At 44.0% G+C, this 15,268-nt stretch overlaps 1 protein-coding gene across 1 annotated transcript in view; it reads right to left on the bottom strand.

Moving 5' to 3' along the window:
* Positions 1-15,268, bottom strand: part of Usp1 (ubiquitin specific protease 1) — a 74,688-nt gene that overhangs the window by 8,031 nt on the left and 51,389 nt on the right. Inside the window, exons 2-3 of the mRNA XM_067759027.1 lie at positions 4,433-5,321; positions 127-1,435 (exon numbers count right to left, since the gene is read on the bottom strand). Coding sequence (XP_067615128.1) covers positions 127-1,435; positions 4,433-5,309 — 2,186 coding nt within the window. The 5' untranslated portion in view covers positions 5,310-5,321. The remainder of the gene's footprint in view (positions 1-126; positions 1,436-4,432; positions 5,322-15,268) is intronic.

Genomic DNA, 15,268 nt, shown 5'->3' with positions numbered 1-15,268 from the left:
TTTCAGTTTTCATATGCATTTTTTTAATTTTAACTTTTGTTAGCTTTTATTTTTTTATTTCATGTTTATTTTTTTATTTGTTTATTATTTCTTTTTGAAAAACTTAGCTGTCGATTTCCAACTCACCCATTCATTATTAGGTCTGGATATTCCCCGATGGCTTTGATCAACAGCTGACAAGTCTCCCGTATGCTATTCAGTAAGCACATCAGAAATTCATGCGCATCCTGTTGTTGATTGCCTTCAAAAATCGCATTCACATCCTGCACTGCATGTAGCAGCGTATCTGCATGAAATGGTTCCGTTGATTCGGCCAGCTCATTGCGATGCAAACACTGATACAACTCATGCAAGCGTTCGGTCAACATTTGATGACTACTTTTTTGTCCAATTCCACCACCACCGCAACCGCCCACACCACCACCAGCACTCATCAAAGCATTCTGCTCGAGCGCTGCTAAATCTTTGCTACTCCAACTACGTGCATTTTCCAATTGTACAGCGCTAATACCACGTCCCAATGACGATGATTTGGCGGCACGTTGCCTTGCAATACACTGTTGAATGCTCGATAAATCTACTATCAAATGATGAAGATTATGAAGAAATTGTGGCGCAAAACGCAACGTATAAACGACAGAATTCAGATAACAAGTATTCCCTATGTTGCAGAGTGTCGCCATCGATGGTGCATGATTTAATGTGCTACCATTGCCAAGTTGTGTGCCAGCAATAACACCACCACTGCCACTACTACTGCTACCGGCGAGGGCGCTGCTAGAGCCCGTTGTTCCTGGCATATAGTATTGTTGTGTAATATCTTGTGTATTATCGACATCCGAGTGAACTGCGCTTGAAGAGGCCGATGAGGTACGCGTCGAGCTGAGATAGCCATTTGTGACTACAGCAGCACTACCGCCGCGACCCTCCGCGTCAGCGGTCTGATAACGACGTTCGTAAAGCGACATACCGCCACGTGCACGCTTCTTACAGTTGCCGCCGCTGCTGCTACCGCCGCCAATTAAACTTGGTGTGGTTGTGCCAACTAAGCCTTTTTTGATTGTTGTTGTTTTTGTTGCGGCTACTGCTGCCGCGTTCTTTGTAGTTGCGTCTCCAGTTAACTCTACAGTTTCCACTGATAATGCGTACTCCGATTGATAGGCGTTCACTACAGTTTCAACGACAGGTGGTGCAACAATTATAGGGGTAGCGATAATCTCCGCTGTTGGCACAGTAGCTCCGTAGAGCACTGGAAAGTCAAAGTTGGGTGGAGCTAACAGTACTGTGGGTGGCGGTGTATGCTTGTGTGTTATGCTATTACGTTTGCGTGCTGCTGCAACGCTGCTATCGCGTTTACGTTTAGTGCCACCTTTTTTAACCTCTACTTCAAGAGGCTCTATTTTATTCAGCAGCAACTCATCGAAGTTATACCAAGCTGTAAATTGGAAATAACAAGTAAGTGAGCAGTATTCATCCAGAGAAAAACTTCAGTTTAGTAATAATGTATGTTTGAGCAAAAGCTTTCGGTTTGTCATATTTTTTGTTGTTGTTGTGATAACATAAATTGTCATCAAAGTCCTCTAACAGAAGTTCGAAGAAACTAGCAGTTTCGACAGGAGTGGATTTTAGTTTCGAAATATTTAGCAGCTCTACACTGAATTTATGAGGTCGGATCACCACACTCAACGGTACTTACGCGTAAAAATAAAATGGTATCTGCGTCTCGTCTGCCAAAGAAACAGGATTCGATACTGGTAGGGTTGGAGAAGCTATAAATTGCGCTGGCAACCCCTTGAAAGGCAAGCTAATGAAAGAGGGAGTTCGAAGAGGCCCATTCGCGGCTGACTAATAGTCTGCGAGCCAAGCAGGATGCTATAGCAGCATTTTATGGTCCAGAGCCTTTCTGTGAACTCAAAGGCACACACTAGGAAAACCAAGGCAGTCGGTTCTATGTACCGGAGCGACTCGGGATTTTTCCCGACCAAGGACTGTCATTTCAGTGTAACCCCATTTAATTTGTAATTTGTAACAGGAAAACCATAAGTAACTGGGAAACAAAGCAGTTCAGAAAACACTGGATTGAATGCCGAGGGCCAAAACAGGCCAAATGATTTTAATTGACTACAAGGAGATGATAAGCCAAATTTTACTGAGAAAACCTTTTTCTAAAAATTTTTGATATTGCTTCGCTCGGGACTTGTACCCGGGACCTTCGGTGTGGTAGGTGGACGACGCTACCAGCACACCACACCGGCCGCAATCATTAGACCAATCCAAAATAGATATAAAGTGTTAACAGGTGTAGGGGCGCTTCAGATCTAAAAGCCCCATGTACATTCCCATCCTATCAAGAATCCTCTTTCGGTTCTTCGGTATAGCGGGTCCACATTCTCCTTGAGGGTATTCAAAGGGTTGATAAGCGCAATACAAAGCTTTATAGATTCAAAGCTACCGCAACCCAATTGTCAACCTCACCTACGCGAGGTGAATCCTGGCACAAATAGAACTAGTAGGTGGGGGCGGGATGACCTAGAAGGTTTAATGTGATCATATAAATCGTCCATGAGATGGTCGGGTTAGTACCTTGTTGTTGTTGCAGCAGTTAGTACCTTAATGGTGCTTTGTTATCGGAACGTACAGGATCTATATCTCGCAAGGGAAATCAACATCAATAACACTCCCCAAACCCTTCGGGCAGTGCCTTTGTCGTTAATACAACAACAACAACATACTTGGTTAAGCTCAACATATATTGGGCTAGCAAAAGTCACTCAGAGCTTTTTTTGAGGAACCTGGTTAACAATTTTTAAAGTACACTTTATCGTGCAATTGTTTATAAACCCAACGGAATAATACCCTCCAAAGCTCGCCCAACTGACACGAGGGGCGCATCCGCATGACGCACGGATTTTATTTTTGCCGAGTTGTTGATTGGCGGAGGTTTGTTAAGCATCGAGATCTAAAACTGCTCAGCTACAGAATAAAAATCATCATCTGAGTATTATACATAACAGTTTTCTTTATAATAAAAAGTGAATCCGTTATATCAAATGAATTCTAATGAGAGTTAAAATCATGACACAAATACCGAAAAGGTTCATTTAATTCGAAATTAGTTCTGCACTGCCTCAAAAGAAGAGGTTTGTAAAGTCTTGACGCTCGTGATGGGACAGTGAAGTTTACTTCGTTCAAAAGAAAGGGATCCATTCAGTAGTTTAGCCATAAATAATAGGCCTAGCATTTCTCTACGACTAGCGAGAGTTGGAAGATTGATAAGCTTTAACCGACAGTCTAAGGTGGAAGATTATATGCAGAATCCCATTGAAAATTCCTTTAAGAGAAAAGAAAAATTGCTTCTGTATTGACTCAAGTCTATCTGCATGAACTTGATATCGCGGATTCTAGACTATTGATCCGTATTCTAGTATCGGCCTAACTAATGTGGTAAAAAGGACATGAGGGTCACTAAATTCTTTATACCATCGTTTCACGAATGATAGAACACCACTACCCTTATTGACAGTAGCCATAATATGAAGGTTGAAACTAAGTTTAGCATCCATCGTGACTGCTAAGTCAACAAAATAAGTTACTGATGCACGACAAAAATTATTAATTACGTAAGAGGCTGCTGGCAAAGATCTCTAAGAGAGGCACATGCATTTACATTTATTGAGGTTCAGAGGCATTGAATTCGCGTTGCACCACGCAACTAAGCAGTTTAAATCCGCTTGAAATAAGGGACGTTCTTCAATAGACGCAGAGTAAAAAGTTTAACATCATTAGCATACATTAAAATTTTGGAATATTTTATTATGGTACAGATATCATTAATAAATAGCAAGAACAGAATTGGAGCGAGATGACTGCCCTGTGGGACGCCAGAGGGAACATTAGTGACATTTGAAAGAGTATTTTTAAAAATTACTTGTTGCGTTCTACCGCAGAGATACGAAGATATCCACTGGGTGGTTGAGAAATTTCGATATTATGAGCTGAATTTTGGATGTTACTGTGTAAATTGTCAATTTCTGGAAGATTAACATTGACAGATATCGAACGCGCACTTACTTAATTTCGAGAAAAAAGAGAGTAACTTTTTCGGTTATGCCGGCAAGCCACAGAATTATATGAATAAAGGGGCGAAGATCTTAAAAATACTATTGGCGACAGGAAGCTAGTGTTACATTTAAGACTTTCGACATCTATACATTTCTTTTCCCCCTCTTATTTAATCTTCCGTGTGATGATTGGTGTACCACAAGGTTTTCTTTAAGTCACACAAGCCCTGGTGGTAATCAAAGGTGCGTATGTACCGAAGCTTAGTAGAAAATAGTTTTTGAGTAACACATAGACATTTACACATCGACCGTTCCGTCCATCAATATTTTTCAGTTCCAAAAAATCTCCTCAATTTCAAATCAACCCTTACCTGAGTGCCTTTTCACATGCAGCTCGCTGCTGACACCGCTGTTGACTACAACCTTAAACTTCTTTTTATCTTTGCCGCACTCTTTTGTCCTATCGCGACTGCGTAGAGTGGCTAAACGTGCAACGGTTTCCTTGCTCTTGACCTGTGCTTTTTTTGCAGCAGCTGAAGATTTGGCTGCTGTCGCTTTGGCTGCTGCACTATGTTTACGTTTAGTGAAATGTGTGACACTGCGTCGTCGTCTGCGTGAACTGCGTCTACAACCACCAGCAGAAGCTTCAACGGATTGGCGTGTAGTTGCTAATGCGCCAGCAACGACAACACTACTGCTGTCTGTGCCACTTGTTGTTGTTGTTGTTGTTGTTGCTGCTGCTGCTGCTTTACTATTTGCGTTGCAACTGGGTTGGATTTCTGCTTCCAAACAAGTTTCGATAACTATGGGATATAGGGTAGAGAAATATGGTGGGATGTAACGCTTTTTTGGTCTAGATTTAATCGGCTTTTTGAAGGCAGTCGCTTCACTTGTTGTTGCTGTTGTTAATATAGTTGCGTGTAATGCGTTTGTGACACAACCAGCTTTATTGCTACACGCAGTTGAAGGTTTTTTGGGTTTTGGTCTTCTTCGGCGCTTTCTACGCTGGCGTCTTGTTGTTTTTTGTGGTTTTTGATTTATAAGCTGTTTTGTTTCTAGCTGTTGTTGTAAGTTTTTTTGTTGTGTTCTAGTTGTTTTTACTGTTGTTGGTGGTGTATTACTTTGGAAATCGCTCAATGAGCTTTTGACAATTATTGTTTCCGTTACTGTTATGGCTCTTGTTTTTGTTATTTGTATTGGAAGACACACCTCGTCGTTAATTAATTTTTTTGCAGCATATCTGGGCATCTTTTAGAACACCTGCAAAAGCAAAAAAAAACTTCGTTTAAAACAAATAATATGTACATCAGGATGGTTCTTATGAATCAATATCACCCCCTTAAATGGCAGAAACAAATACAAAATTACCACATACACATTATGGTCTCGGTAGACGAAGTTTTATGGGTCACAGGGGTCAAAAATTACGATTTTTCAATGGAGACTTGAAAATTTTAAATTTGTTTGTATCTTTTACATATAATCTACATATATCTTATATCCTATAGTATTTAGACAATAGCAAAAATAATCTTTTGTTCGGATTGAAAGCGGTTAAGTAAACTTGTGCAGGTGTCCCAGTTCAGACTACCCCTTGAAAACTCAAAATATAAAAATCTGTCCTTAATCCGGACAAAAATTTAGATAATTTCTTCTATTACAATAGATTTTTTCATTACTATTGACTTTGGGAGTAATATTTAAAAACAAAAAAAGTGGAATTTTTTTAGTCACCATAGAAGTATTTTGACTTTGTCCGATATAAGGGTGTATCGTCCCCAACCGGGATAAAAGTTTATCTACATATACAAAAATTAATTGATGTGCGTTAGTCTCGCTAACACTCAAAAACGGCTTGACCGATTTCGATAATTTTTTTTTGGTCGTTAGTTATGGTTCAAGGATGGTTTGGAATTTTTTAAGTAGAGGGTGCCACGCTCCCTGCTGGCAAAAAGTCAAATACGCTTTAATTCCGCAATTATTTGAAAAGGTATCTAAAATTTGTTATGGAGACTATATTAGAGTGGGTGTGCAGTGGGAGTAAAAGTGATAATCATAGTGAAAGTGGGAGTGGTAATATAAATGCGAGTGGGAGAGAGAGTTGGAGTGGGAGTAGCAATGGGAATGGGAGTGATAGTGCGAGTGGGATGGGAGGGAGATAAAGTGTATAAGGAATGGATTAGAATGAGAAAAAGAACGGAGGATAAAGTATACGATAATGGTATACAGAGAGACGAGGGGAAGCGAGGTTCAGTCTTCGAGTACAGGAAAACCAATTTTCGGTCAGCACAAAGTATGCCGAATACACTTGTTTCTGAGTTTGTTGACCTTTTTATTACCGTTTCAAGGGATAAGACTGTAAAAATATTTTATTTGATTCAAATGGACCACCCTAATAAAAGGTTACATGTACTTTTATTTATAAAGCTTTGCAAACAAGAATATAAGTCAATAAAATTGGCTTTAAATATAAACAACAAATTAGCGACAGCTAAATAAAACACACTCGTATATTTTGAGTCATAATAGAATTAAATTTCGAGAATTTGACAGCAACGTTAAGTCTGTTTGTTCCGTTTTCTCTGCGCAATACCACATCGAAGCCTAAATCTCTTAGAAATCAAGGATTTTCTTTACACTAGGTGAGTATAAATTCTTTCTTTTGTTTCTAGCGATAGCATCGTACTCGCATGTGCTCAGCAGGCTGGTACGACATATCACCGAACGGACTGAGGCTATTTAGCAGGACGCACGTGAAGCTTCAGTTCTTCAGTGTTAAAATAATAATAAACCCAACGGATTACCCACCAAAGCCAGCCCAACAGTCGCATGATGCATGGATTTTATTTTTGCCGAGTCGTTGATAGGCGGAGGTTTGTTAAGCGTCGAGATCTACTTAAAACGGCTCAGCTAGCTAGAGAATAAAAATCATTACCTGAGTATTATACAGAAACATTTAGAATTTATACATATATTACATTTTTAATTAAGTGAACATTTTTATTACGTTAGACATAATAAGCTATATACAATTTTGGAAAGCTGTTCCAGGTGCCACACTATACTAAAGTTGAATCATACTATACTTAATCTACATATATTGGAATGTATTTCTTTAAAAACATGAATTATTATTCCCTTTCGTTTAGTAGTTGCTGAACAAGCAGATTAGCAACATCGTAGGAGTCTATTGTTTATTTGCACATTTCTAAAAAAAATTTTATGAGGTGGGTTTTGTCGAACGAAGTAGCACTCAGTCAATTCAGGATCGAGTAGAGGTCCCACAAACCCCACTTAATAAGAACACAGTATTTATGTGCTAATGACGAATGCACACACACACACACACGGCTTGAAGGGTAGAGAGGGCAGCAGCTTTCCGTACCAAGACAGTGGTTGGAGAGAGATGGCCTGACGTAGCAGTGCGCGGCTGGCGGAGTAGGCGAAGATGGATGGGGCGGGAGTTTTCCCCGGCAGTGGTGGCAGTGACGGCGACAACAGGGCGACGGAGCGCGTACCAGTGGCGTGGCCAGAGCGGTGTCGGTCAGAATGTTCTGCCTTGGGGAGTGTTATCGAGTTGATGGTCCTTTGCCGGATGCAGATCCGGTACGTTCCGGTACCAAGCCCGACCATCTAGGGAACGATTTGTTATGACCACATGCGACCTTCCCATCCCGCCCTCCCACCCATAGATCCATGAGGAGTTCGGGGTCGCCAGAGCCTTGGCTGTTAATCACACAGGATTCGACACGGATTGGTGAAGTTGACAATTGAGTTTGGAGAAGCTATGTATTGCGCTGGCAACCTGAAAGGGCTGCGCTACACAAACCTCTTGAATCCGGTATTTTGGTCGCCTCTTACGATAGGCATACCTACCGCCGGTATATTCTAACCCCTAAACCCGCTGGGGGGTTTAATTGTTGCTGTTGGCTGCCTGTTAATGTTAGTATACTATGTATGTATACTCTCAGGCGTAGGCGAAAAAGGGTTACACTGGGGGTCGTACTATTGTAATGCTACGTTACAGTCCCCCTCCCACTTCGGTTGATGGAAAGCTGCTGTGAGGAAAAGGAGTATCACGCCAGGCCTGGACTAGATGTGTGCGTCGTTATGCCGGCTTTGCCGGTGTGTATGCGTGCACCGTTTTATTGAATTTTTTTTCTCAAAACTATACAGAGTCATTCCACTTATATTTAACAAAGTTAATTCCATAATTTTTGTTGGGGTGAAATAAATAAGAAATAAGCAAATAAATCATTCCACAAATAATAATTCATCTTAATTCCTAACTTATGAGATCGTCTTCCTTCCTTGGCTGCTGCTCCTCATCTAGTCTGTGTATTTCACGAGTCGTTTCATCCCCGCTATGGTCACCAGCGCGTGGTCTTTCGATTTCGCTTTTACCCTAACTCGTTGGCCCTTCCAGCAGAACGTCCAATTTTTATTGTTCTCATTTTGACGACGGGTTAATTTCAGTTGCCTGAATCAGGCCTCCGGGTCTATCTTCTTTTCTTCTTTCGCTGTGGTGAGCGACTCGATATTTTCGCTGGGCGTGCGTTCACTTCTTGCTTGTGCCGCTGTTTGCTCATCGCCCTCTGGCTCCTTTAAGGCCATTAATGCGTCGACCAACGGTGGCCGGTAGAAAATATGCACCCGTTGTATTTTGGCCTTGTTTGGTGGCCATGGAGTCGCTTCGAATGCTGGGCGCCATGGGCGAATTGGCTTTGGCGAGTCTGGTGGGGCCGGTTGGCGAGTTTTTCTGCTCATGCTGCCGACTATTTTGCGATTGTTTTCTGGAAGGAATAAGACGGCTTGACGTCTTGCAACTGCGCGTGCACCGGTTGTTTGTGTTGTTCGACGTGGGCCAGTTTCACCGCATTTGTTGAGATATGTATATTCCACCACCAGGTATGGACCAGAAAATTTCGGTGCAAGTTTTTGGGCTTGCTGCGGAGGAGAGTGGATGATCCCGCTTCATCACTCTGTCTCCTATATTTGGCTTCCACGGCCTTCTGCGTAAATCGTAATACTTCTTCTGTTAATTTGAAGTTTTTCCAGGTGGATCTTTATTTCTTCCCATAGCTTGGTGATGGATGTCGGTACTGTAGGTGACTCCACTAGTACTGCTCCCCCGTTCGTACTTGTTGGGGTGCTGGTAGGTTCCGACCGAAGTTTATTTCCGCCGCGGAAGCTTGCGTGGACTCGTGGCTGGCTGTATTCATGGCGAACGCGATTTGGGGAATTCCTTGGTCCCATGTGCGGTGGTATTCCTTGGAACGCTGGGCTATCATGGTTTTGATGACCTGGTTGGTTCACTCTGTCGGCTTCCCGTGGGGTGCGTATACTGCGGTGAATTTATGTTCGATGCGGTGATCGCTCAGGATGCTGTCAACGCTTTCCCCACGAACTGCTTCCCGTTGTCGGTGAGGAAGGTCTTCGGGCAACCAAATCGGTATATTATCCTTTCCTTTAGACGGATATCAAAGCAGTTGTTGCTTGGCGTACTGGGACCATCTCTACCCACTTGGAAAACTCGTCCACCATGACGAGGAGACACGTGTTTCCTAGTTTGGAACGCGGTAGTGGCCCGATGAAGTCGGCGGTTACTATTTCCCAAGGCCATGAACATTGCATAGTCGCCATCAATCCTGCCGGGCGTCTCTGTTCTACTTTGTACTCGGCACACCTGATGCGTTTACGTACATGCTTAAGTACGTCACGGAACATTCCAGGCCAGTAGTACTTTTCTTGCGCTCTTTTGAGTGTTTTTTCACACCAAGATGACCGCCGGCAGCGGCGTCGTGGACCTCTCGTAGGACGTCCTCTCGTCTATGGGCTGCGACGCTTAGTTTCCATTGCGGCGCTCGTGAGATTTGAGTTTTCGGCGAGATGTGGCGAAAAAGGCGGTTCTCTATCATCTGGGAGTCTAGATTGACCTGCGATTGCTGACTTACTTGTTTGGATTTCTTTCCATACCAGTCGCTCGTGTCCGTGTCTATTGTGTATAGTGTATCCGGGAATGGCGTTGGTAGAGCACGACGCCGAGTCCTTCCCCGCTCGCGTCGGATTGTAAAAAAAATGGGTTGCAGAAGTCGGGGCAGCAGAGTACGGGTGCACTGGAGAGCTTGTACTTGATCATCTGAAAGGCGTTTACTTGCGGCGTATCCCATGTCCAAGTTTGTCCTTTCTTCAATATTTGGTCAAGCGGTGCGGCGATGGTGGAGAAGTCAGCGACGAAACGACGGTACCATGAAACGAGTCCAAGAAAACGGCTGAGCTCTTTGATGGTTCGCGGCGCTGGCATCTCCTGTACTGCCGATGTTTTCCCGGGGTCGGTGTGGATTCCTTGGGCGCTGATATGTCCGAGGTAATGGAGTAGTTGCTGGACAAAACTGACTTTGTCGAAATTCACCAGCATTTTATGCTTCTGGAGTCGCTCGAAAACTTCCTTTAAATTAGACATATGCTCCTCGAAGGTGTCTCCCAAGACTATGCTATCATCCAAGTAGACGAATACTTTAGGTTGGAGTTCCGGCCCCAGTATTGAATCCAGAGCGCATTCGAACGTAGCCGGGGCAGAGTGTAGGCCAAATGGCATAACTTTCCACTGGAACAATCCCCAGCCGGGAACCGTGAATGCGGTGTATGATTGAGATGCTCTGGTGAGCGGAATCTGCCAGTAGCCGTTTTTCAAGTCAATAGTAGAGATGAATTTCGCCTCTTTCAGCTGGTCGAGAATGGGTCCAATTTTCGGCAAAGGATATGCATCTGGTTCGCTGCCGGCGTTGAGTTGACGGTAATCCACACACATCCTCCAGGTTTCTTGCTTCTTGCGTACCAGCACGATTGACGAGCTGTATGCGCTTCTTGATGGCTCGATTCTCCCTCCTGCTAACAATTCATCGACTTCTTCATTAATCACCTGCTGCATGGCTGGGTTGCGGGAATAGTAACGTTTCTTCAGCGGTCGGTTGTGCTTGAACACGATCACGTGTTCCGCGGCCGTGCCTGGGCCGGTAATTTCGGCAAATCGCTCCTGATGATGCGCGAGAAACTTTCCCAGCTTCGAATTTTTCTCGTCGCGTAAATTTTCCCTGCTGGTAATGGCGTATATCCTATCCAGTTCATCTGATCTTCTGGTTAAGATGGTGGTCGACCGTGATGGTGATTGCCCTTTCCCGCAGGAAGTCCATTCCCAGCATCACTCGTTCAGCGAGGTTTGGGATGACGGATATCAAAGCGTGAGTCGTTCTTCCTTGGTACGTTATTCTCACGGGATAAGAGTTGGAACTGAACACGCACATTTGGTCTGCTAACTGCATGCTCCGCTGGCTGAGCCTGGGCTGGATGTGGTTCTTCTCCAGATGTTTCCTTATGCAGTGGTCCACATAGGAGAGGGTGGCGCCAGCAGCGCTTGTACGCTCATGCCTTCGATGACCACCTGGATGTAAAATCGGCCGTCTACCTGTGCCTTAGCGGGTAGGATAGGAGCGTGAGCTGGCCTTTTCATGGACATCCTGGGCGGTGCGGGTGCTCCTTGGCGGACTCTCTTTCTACCCTTGTTCGGCGTCGTAGTTGTTGTACCGGTGTTGGCTGGGTTGGCCCGAGGGCATGGGCAAGCTCTCTAGAGGATATTGTCGTGACCACATCTTGAGCAGAAGATTTTCTTGGGCTTCCTGCATTGAAACCGCTGGTTGTTGTTGTAGCGATAAGGTTGCCCCCCGAAGGCTTTGGGGAATGCTATCGATGTAATGGTCCTTTGCCGGATACAGATCCGGTACGCTCCGGTACAACAGCACCAGTAGGTGCTAGCCCGACCATCTCGGGAACGATTTATGGTCGCCAGAGCCTCGTCTGTTGGTGAAACAGGATTCGCCGCGGATAGGTGAGGTTGACAATTGGGTTTGGATGGTTGCGCTACACAGCCCCTTGAATCTGGTATTTTAGTCGCCTCTTACGACAGGCATACCTACCGCGGGAATATTCTGACCCCCTAACCCGCTGGGGTGGAACCGCTGGTGTCGGCGTTCTTTACAGCGCCAACAGCATTCTTTACTATTGTATCCATCTTGGAGGTGGGAAAGGCAGTGGATCATCATCTTTCAGTGCTTGGCTTCCTCTACTTTCAGTAGCTCGTATTCCTCAGCTAGGTGCTCCTCGATGACCCTAAACTCGCTGCGTTTCACAAAAAGGCGATAGTCAACGCGTAATCCGTCGTAAATCCTTTCGAGGTAGTCTTCTTTGCACAATGACGGGTGCTGGCGTATCAGTGTTTGCAGTGCGAGGATGTAGTCATTGGCCTTTTCTCAGGTTTGCTGCTTACGTTGTCGGATGGCCTCCTCCAGATGCCGCTTTGGTAAGAAAAATTCTGCACTTCCGATCGAAACTCACTCCATTGGTTTAGTTGTTGCTTCCGTACGCTGTACCATTGAAGTGTTTTGCCACGTAGAAGTTCTGGCTGCGTTGGGAGGAGCCGGTCAACGGGGATGCGGTAACATTCGGCGAGATCCTCGACCCTCTCCAGAAATTCGTGCAGCGCCTCTTCTCCCGAAAAATGGAATCCCAGCGGCGGACGGTATTCATTAGCTCACCGTCGCTCATTCCGTCTCGTTTTGGTGGTGCGCATTCGGCCTCTCTTGGGTGTGATGTGGGGCTCTGTACCTTGATGGTGGGGATTGGTATGATCGGTGGGGGTGGTGTTCTATCCACGATGTTTGGTGTTGGTAATTCAGCGGGTTTCCCTTCGTCCTCGTTTACTTCTCTCTCTAACTTCTTCAGCAGATCTGCACTAGATTTTCGTGTGCGCTTCGATTGCACGTACGTGCTCAGTGCGCGGCGCAGATCGGCTACGGTTTGGCCCTCCACGTGAATCCTATTCTTCTTGCACTTCTCTATCAACCTCTCCCTTTTCAGTAAGTAGATCCAATTATGTGAGTCGGTATTCAGCATCGTACCTTCGGGAACCGTTGTGTTGTTTCTCGTGGTGTGTTCGTCGAACCCGCCCCGGCAGTGTTGGTGGTTGCTGTGTTTGGTTTTCCACCGTCATCTGCGGAGGAGGTGAGTTTTTTCGAAGGCTGAGGTAGCACTCAGTCAATCCAGGGTCGAGTGGAGGTCCCACAAACCCCCGCTTAATAAGAACACAGTATTTATGTGCTAATGACGAATGCACACACATATGGCTTGAAGGGTAGAGAGGGCAGCAGCTTTCCGTACCAAGACAGTGGTTGGAGAGAGATGGCCTGACGTAGGAGTGCGCGGCTGGCGAAGTAGGTGAAGATGGATGGGGCGGCAGGTAGATGTTAGGAGCTCAGCCAAAGCAGCGGCGGCGAATCGGCACAGCAACAGCCGATCGGCGAAGTGGCAGTGACAGCGACAACAAGGCGACAGAGTACGTACCAGTGGCGTGGCCAGGCCGAGGTGTCGGTCCGAATGTTCTGCTTTATTACCTTTTTTAAAGAGGGTTACCAGTGGCTGTCGCTAGTGGTGGCTTCCTGTGATGACGCTGTCTCAGTGGCGGCGGCGAGGGGGACCTGCGGGGAATGAAGCGCCAACAGCAAATTAATTCCTTTTATACAGCTTCTGTTATGATGCGAGTAAGAAATGAACCGCTAATTTGGCACTTCAGTGAATTGCAATTTACTGTGGGTCGACGTGCTATATACATATATATTATTGTTGTCACTGAATGCCACTCGAATGCATTGGTATGTAATTGTTGCTGTTGGCTACCTGTTAATATACTAGGTATGTATACTCTCAGGCGTAGGCGAAAAACGGTTACAGTGGGGGTCGTACTATTGTAACACTACGGTAAAATTTCAAACAAACGCTTATGCGCAGGATGTTAGCAAATATTTTATTTAAATTTTGTGTTAGACTGAAGCAATACAATAGAATTTGTATGGCATATTTACTAATTATTTTTTGAGTGTTAACGAATATTCGTCCATATCCTACCTTGTTGGAGTTTTATAAATGATGATGTTACTCTTACTAACACAGTTTCAATTTTGGTGACCACTGGTCCAGACCCTAGAAGAAATAGGCGAACGAGGCAACTGAGAGTATAGAAGCAACGTAATCTGAGAAATAATAAATCAGTTTGATTTGAACAAGCTATAAGAGAAGTATGCGAGTAATTTAATTGTGAAGTTTTATTACCAAAGTAGTGTTGTCAATAAAGAACATTTTGCTATACCGAATATTTAAATTAATTATTCAACAGTACAGCGATTCGAAATATAACAGAAGGTGCAGAGTAATCAAGAATTCCAAAAATTCGCTACGCTATGATATATTGGACACCTACCAACACTGCCGTTTAATCTAGAAAAGCACAATAAGGCCCTATGTCTTATCCAAACAGAGTTGGTAAACACCTTTGCTAAATGGCTGCAAAATCGTCCGCACAGCAGCAACCCTTGCTGTGGAAGGCCATCATTACATTCCTAGGTGGCCCGATATCGGGAAGGCTCCGTTCAAATACAGCCGAAAATATCCCCTGGCTGCAAATCGTCCAAAAGGCACGGTTCGCATAACACCAGTATTTAGCTGTTAGTTTTCGTTTTCGTTATAAATAAATATGTAATAACAGTTGTGTCCTTTTTGAGGTTCACCACTTATTGGAAACTATTTTTAATTCAACCAAAAGATCAATTATCACACGTGTTTTTGCGAAATTTAAAATATTTGATAGCGTCTGTCCTTCTGTCCGAGCTTAACTGATTTGAGTAAAAAGCTCCCGGCGCTACTACCTCTACCAATTAATATCTTGAATATAACAACGTGTGAACTTGCGAGCAGGTAACGATGATAGGAGCTTATCAGCTCAATTTTAGATTTGGTCGTTTTGATTGTTGTCGATGTTATTGTTGTTGGCATATTTATACCAAAAAGTAAATAAATAAAGACATATATAAAACACCTTGATTACGTTAAAAATCCGTGATAGATGCGCTCATACATATTTACTTTTGAGCGAAAACACAAACACACTCACACTATATGAAAATATGAAATAATCAATGATTTTTTATTGATAAGTAGGAGAGAGAAGTGGCAACTAATTTCGCCAACAGGCAGATGACTAACTTTGCACTTCTAAATATGTGCAGGACGTAGGGTGGATTGTTTTATTTGTTGTTGTTGGAAGGCGCCCATTATGAACTAATACTATGTTCAAACAGAAAAATAAATTGAGGAAATTT

The sequence above is a fragment of the Eurosta solidaginis genome, chromosome 1 (assembly GCF_040869045.1).
Source record: "Eurosta solidaginis isolate ZX-2024a chromosome 1, ASM4086904v1, whole genome shotgun sequence".
Lineage (NCBI taxonomy): Eukaryota > Metazoa > Arthropoda > Insecta > Diptera > Tephritidae > Eurosta > Eurosta solidaginis.
The sequence above is the reverse complement of the archived record's forward strand: the minus strand, read 5'-3'. Positions and strand labels throughout refer to the sequence as shown.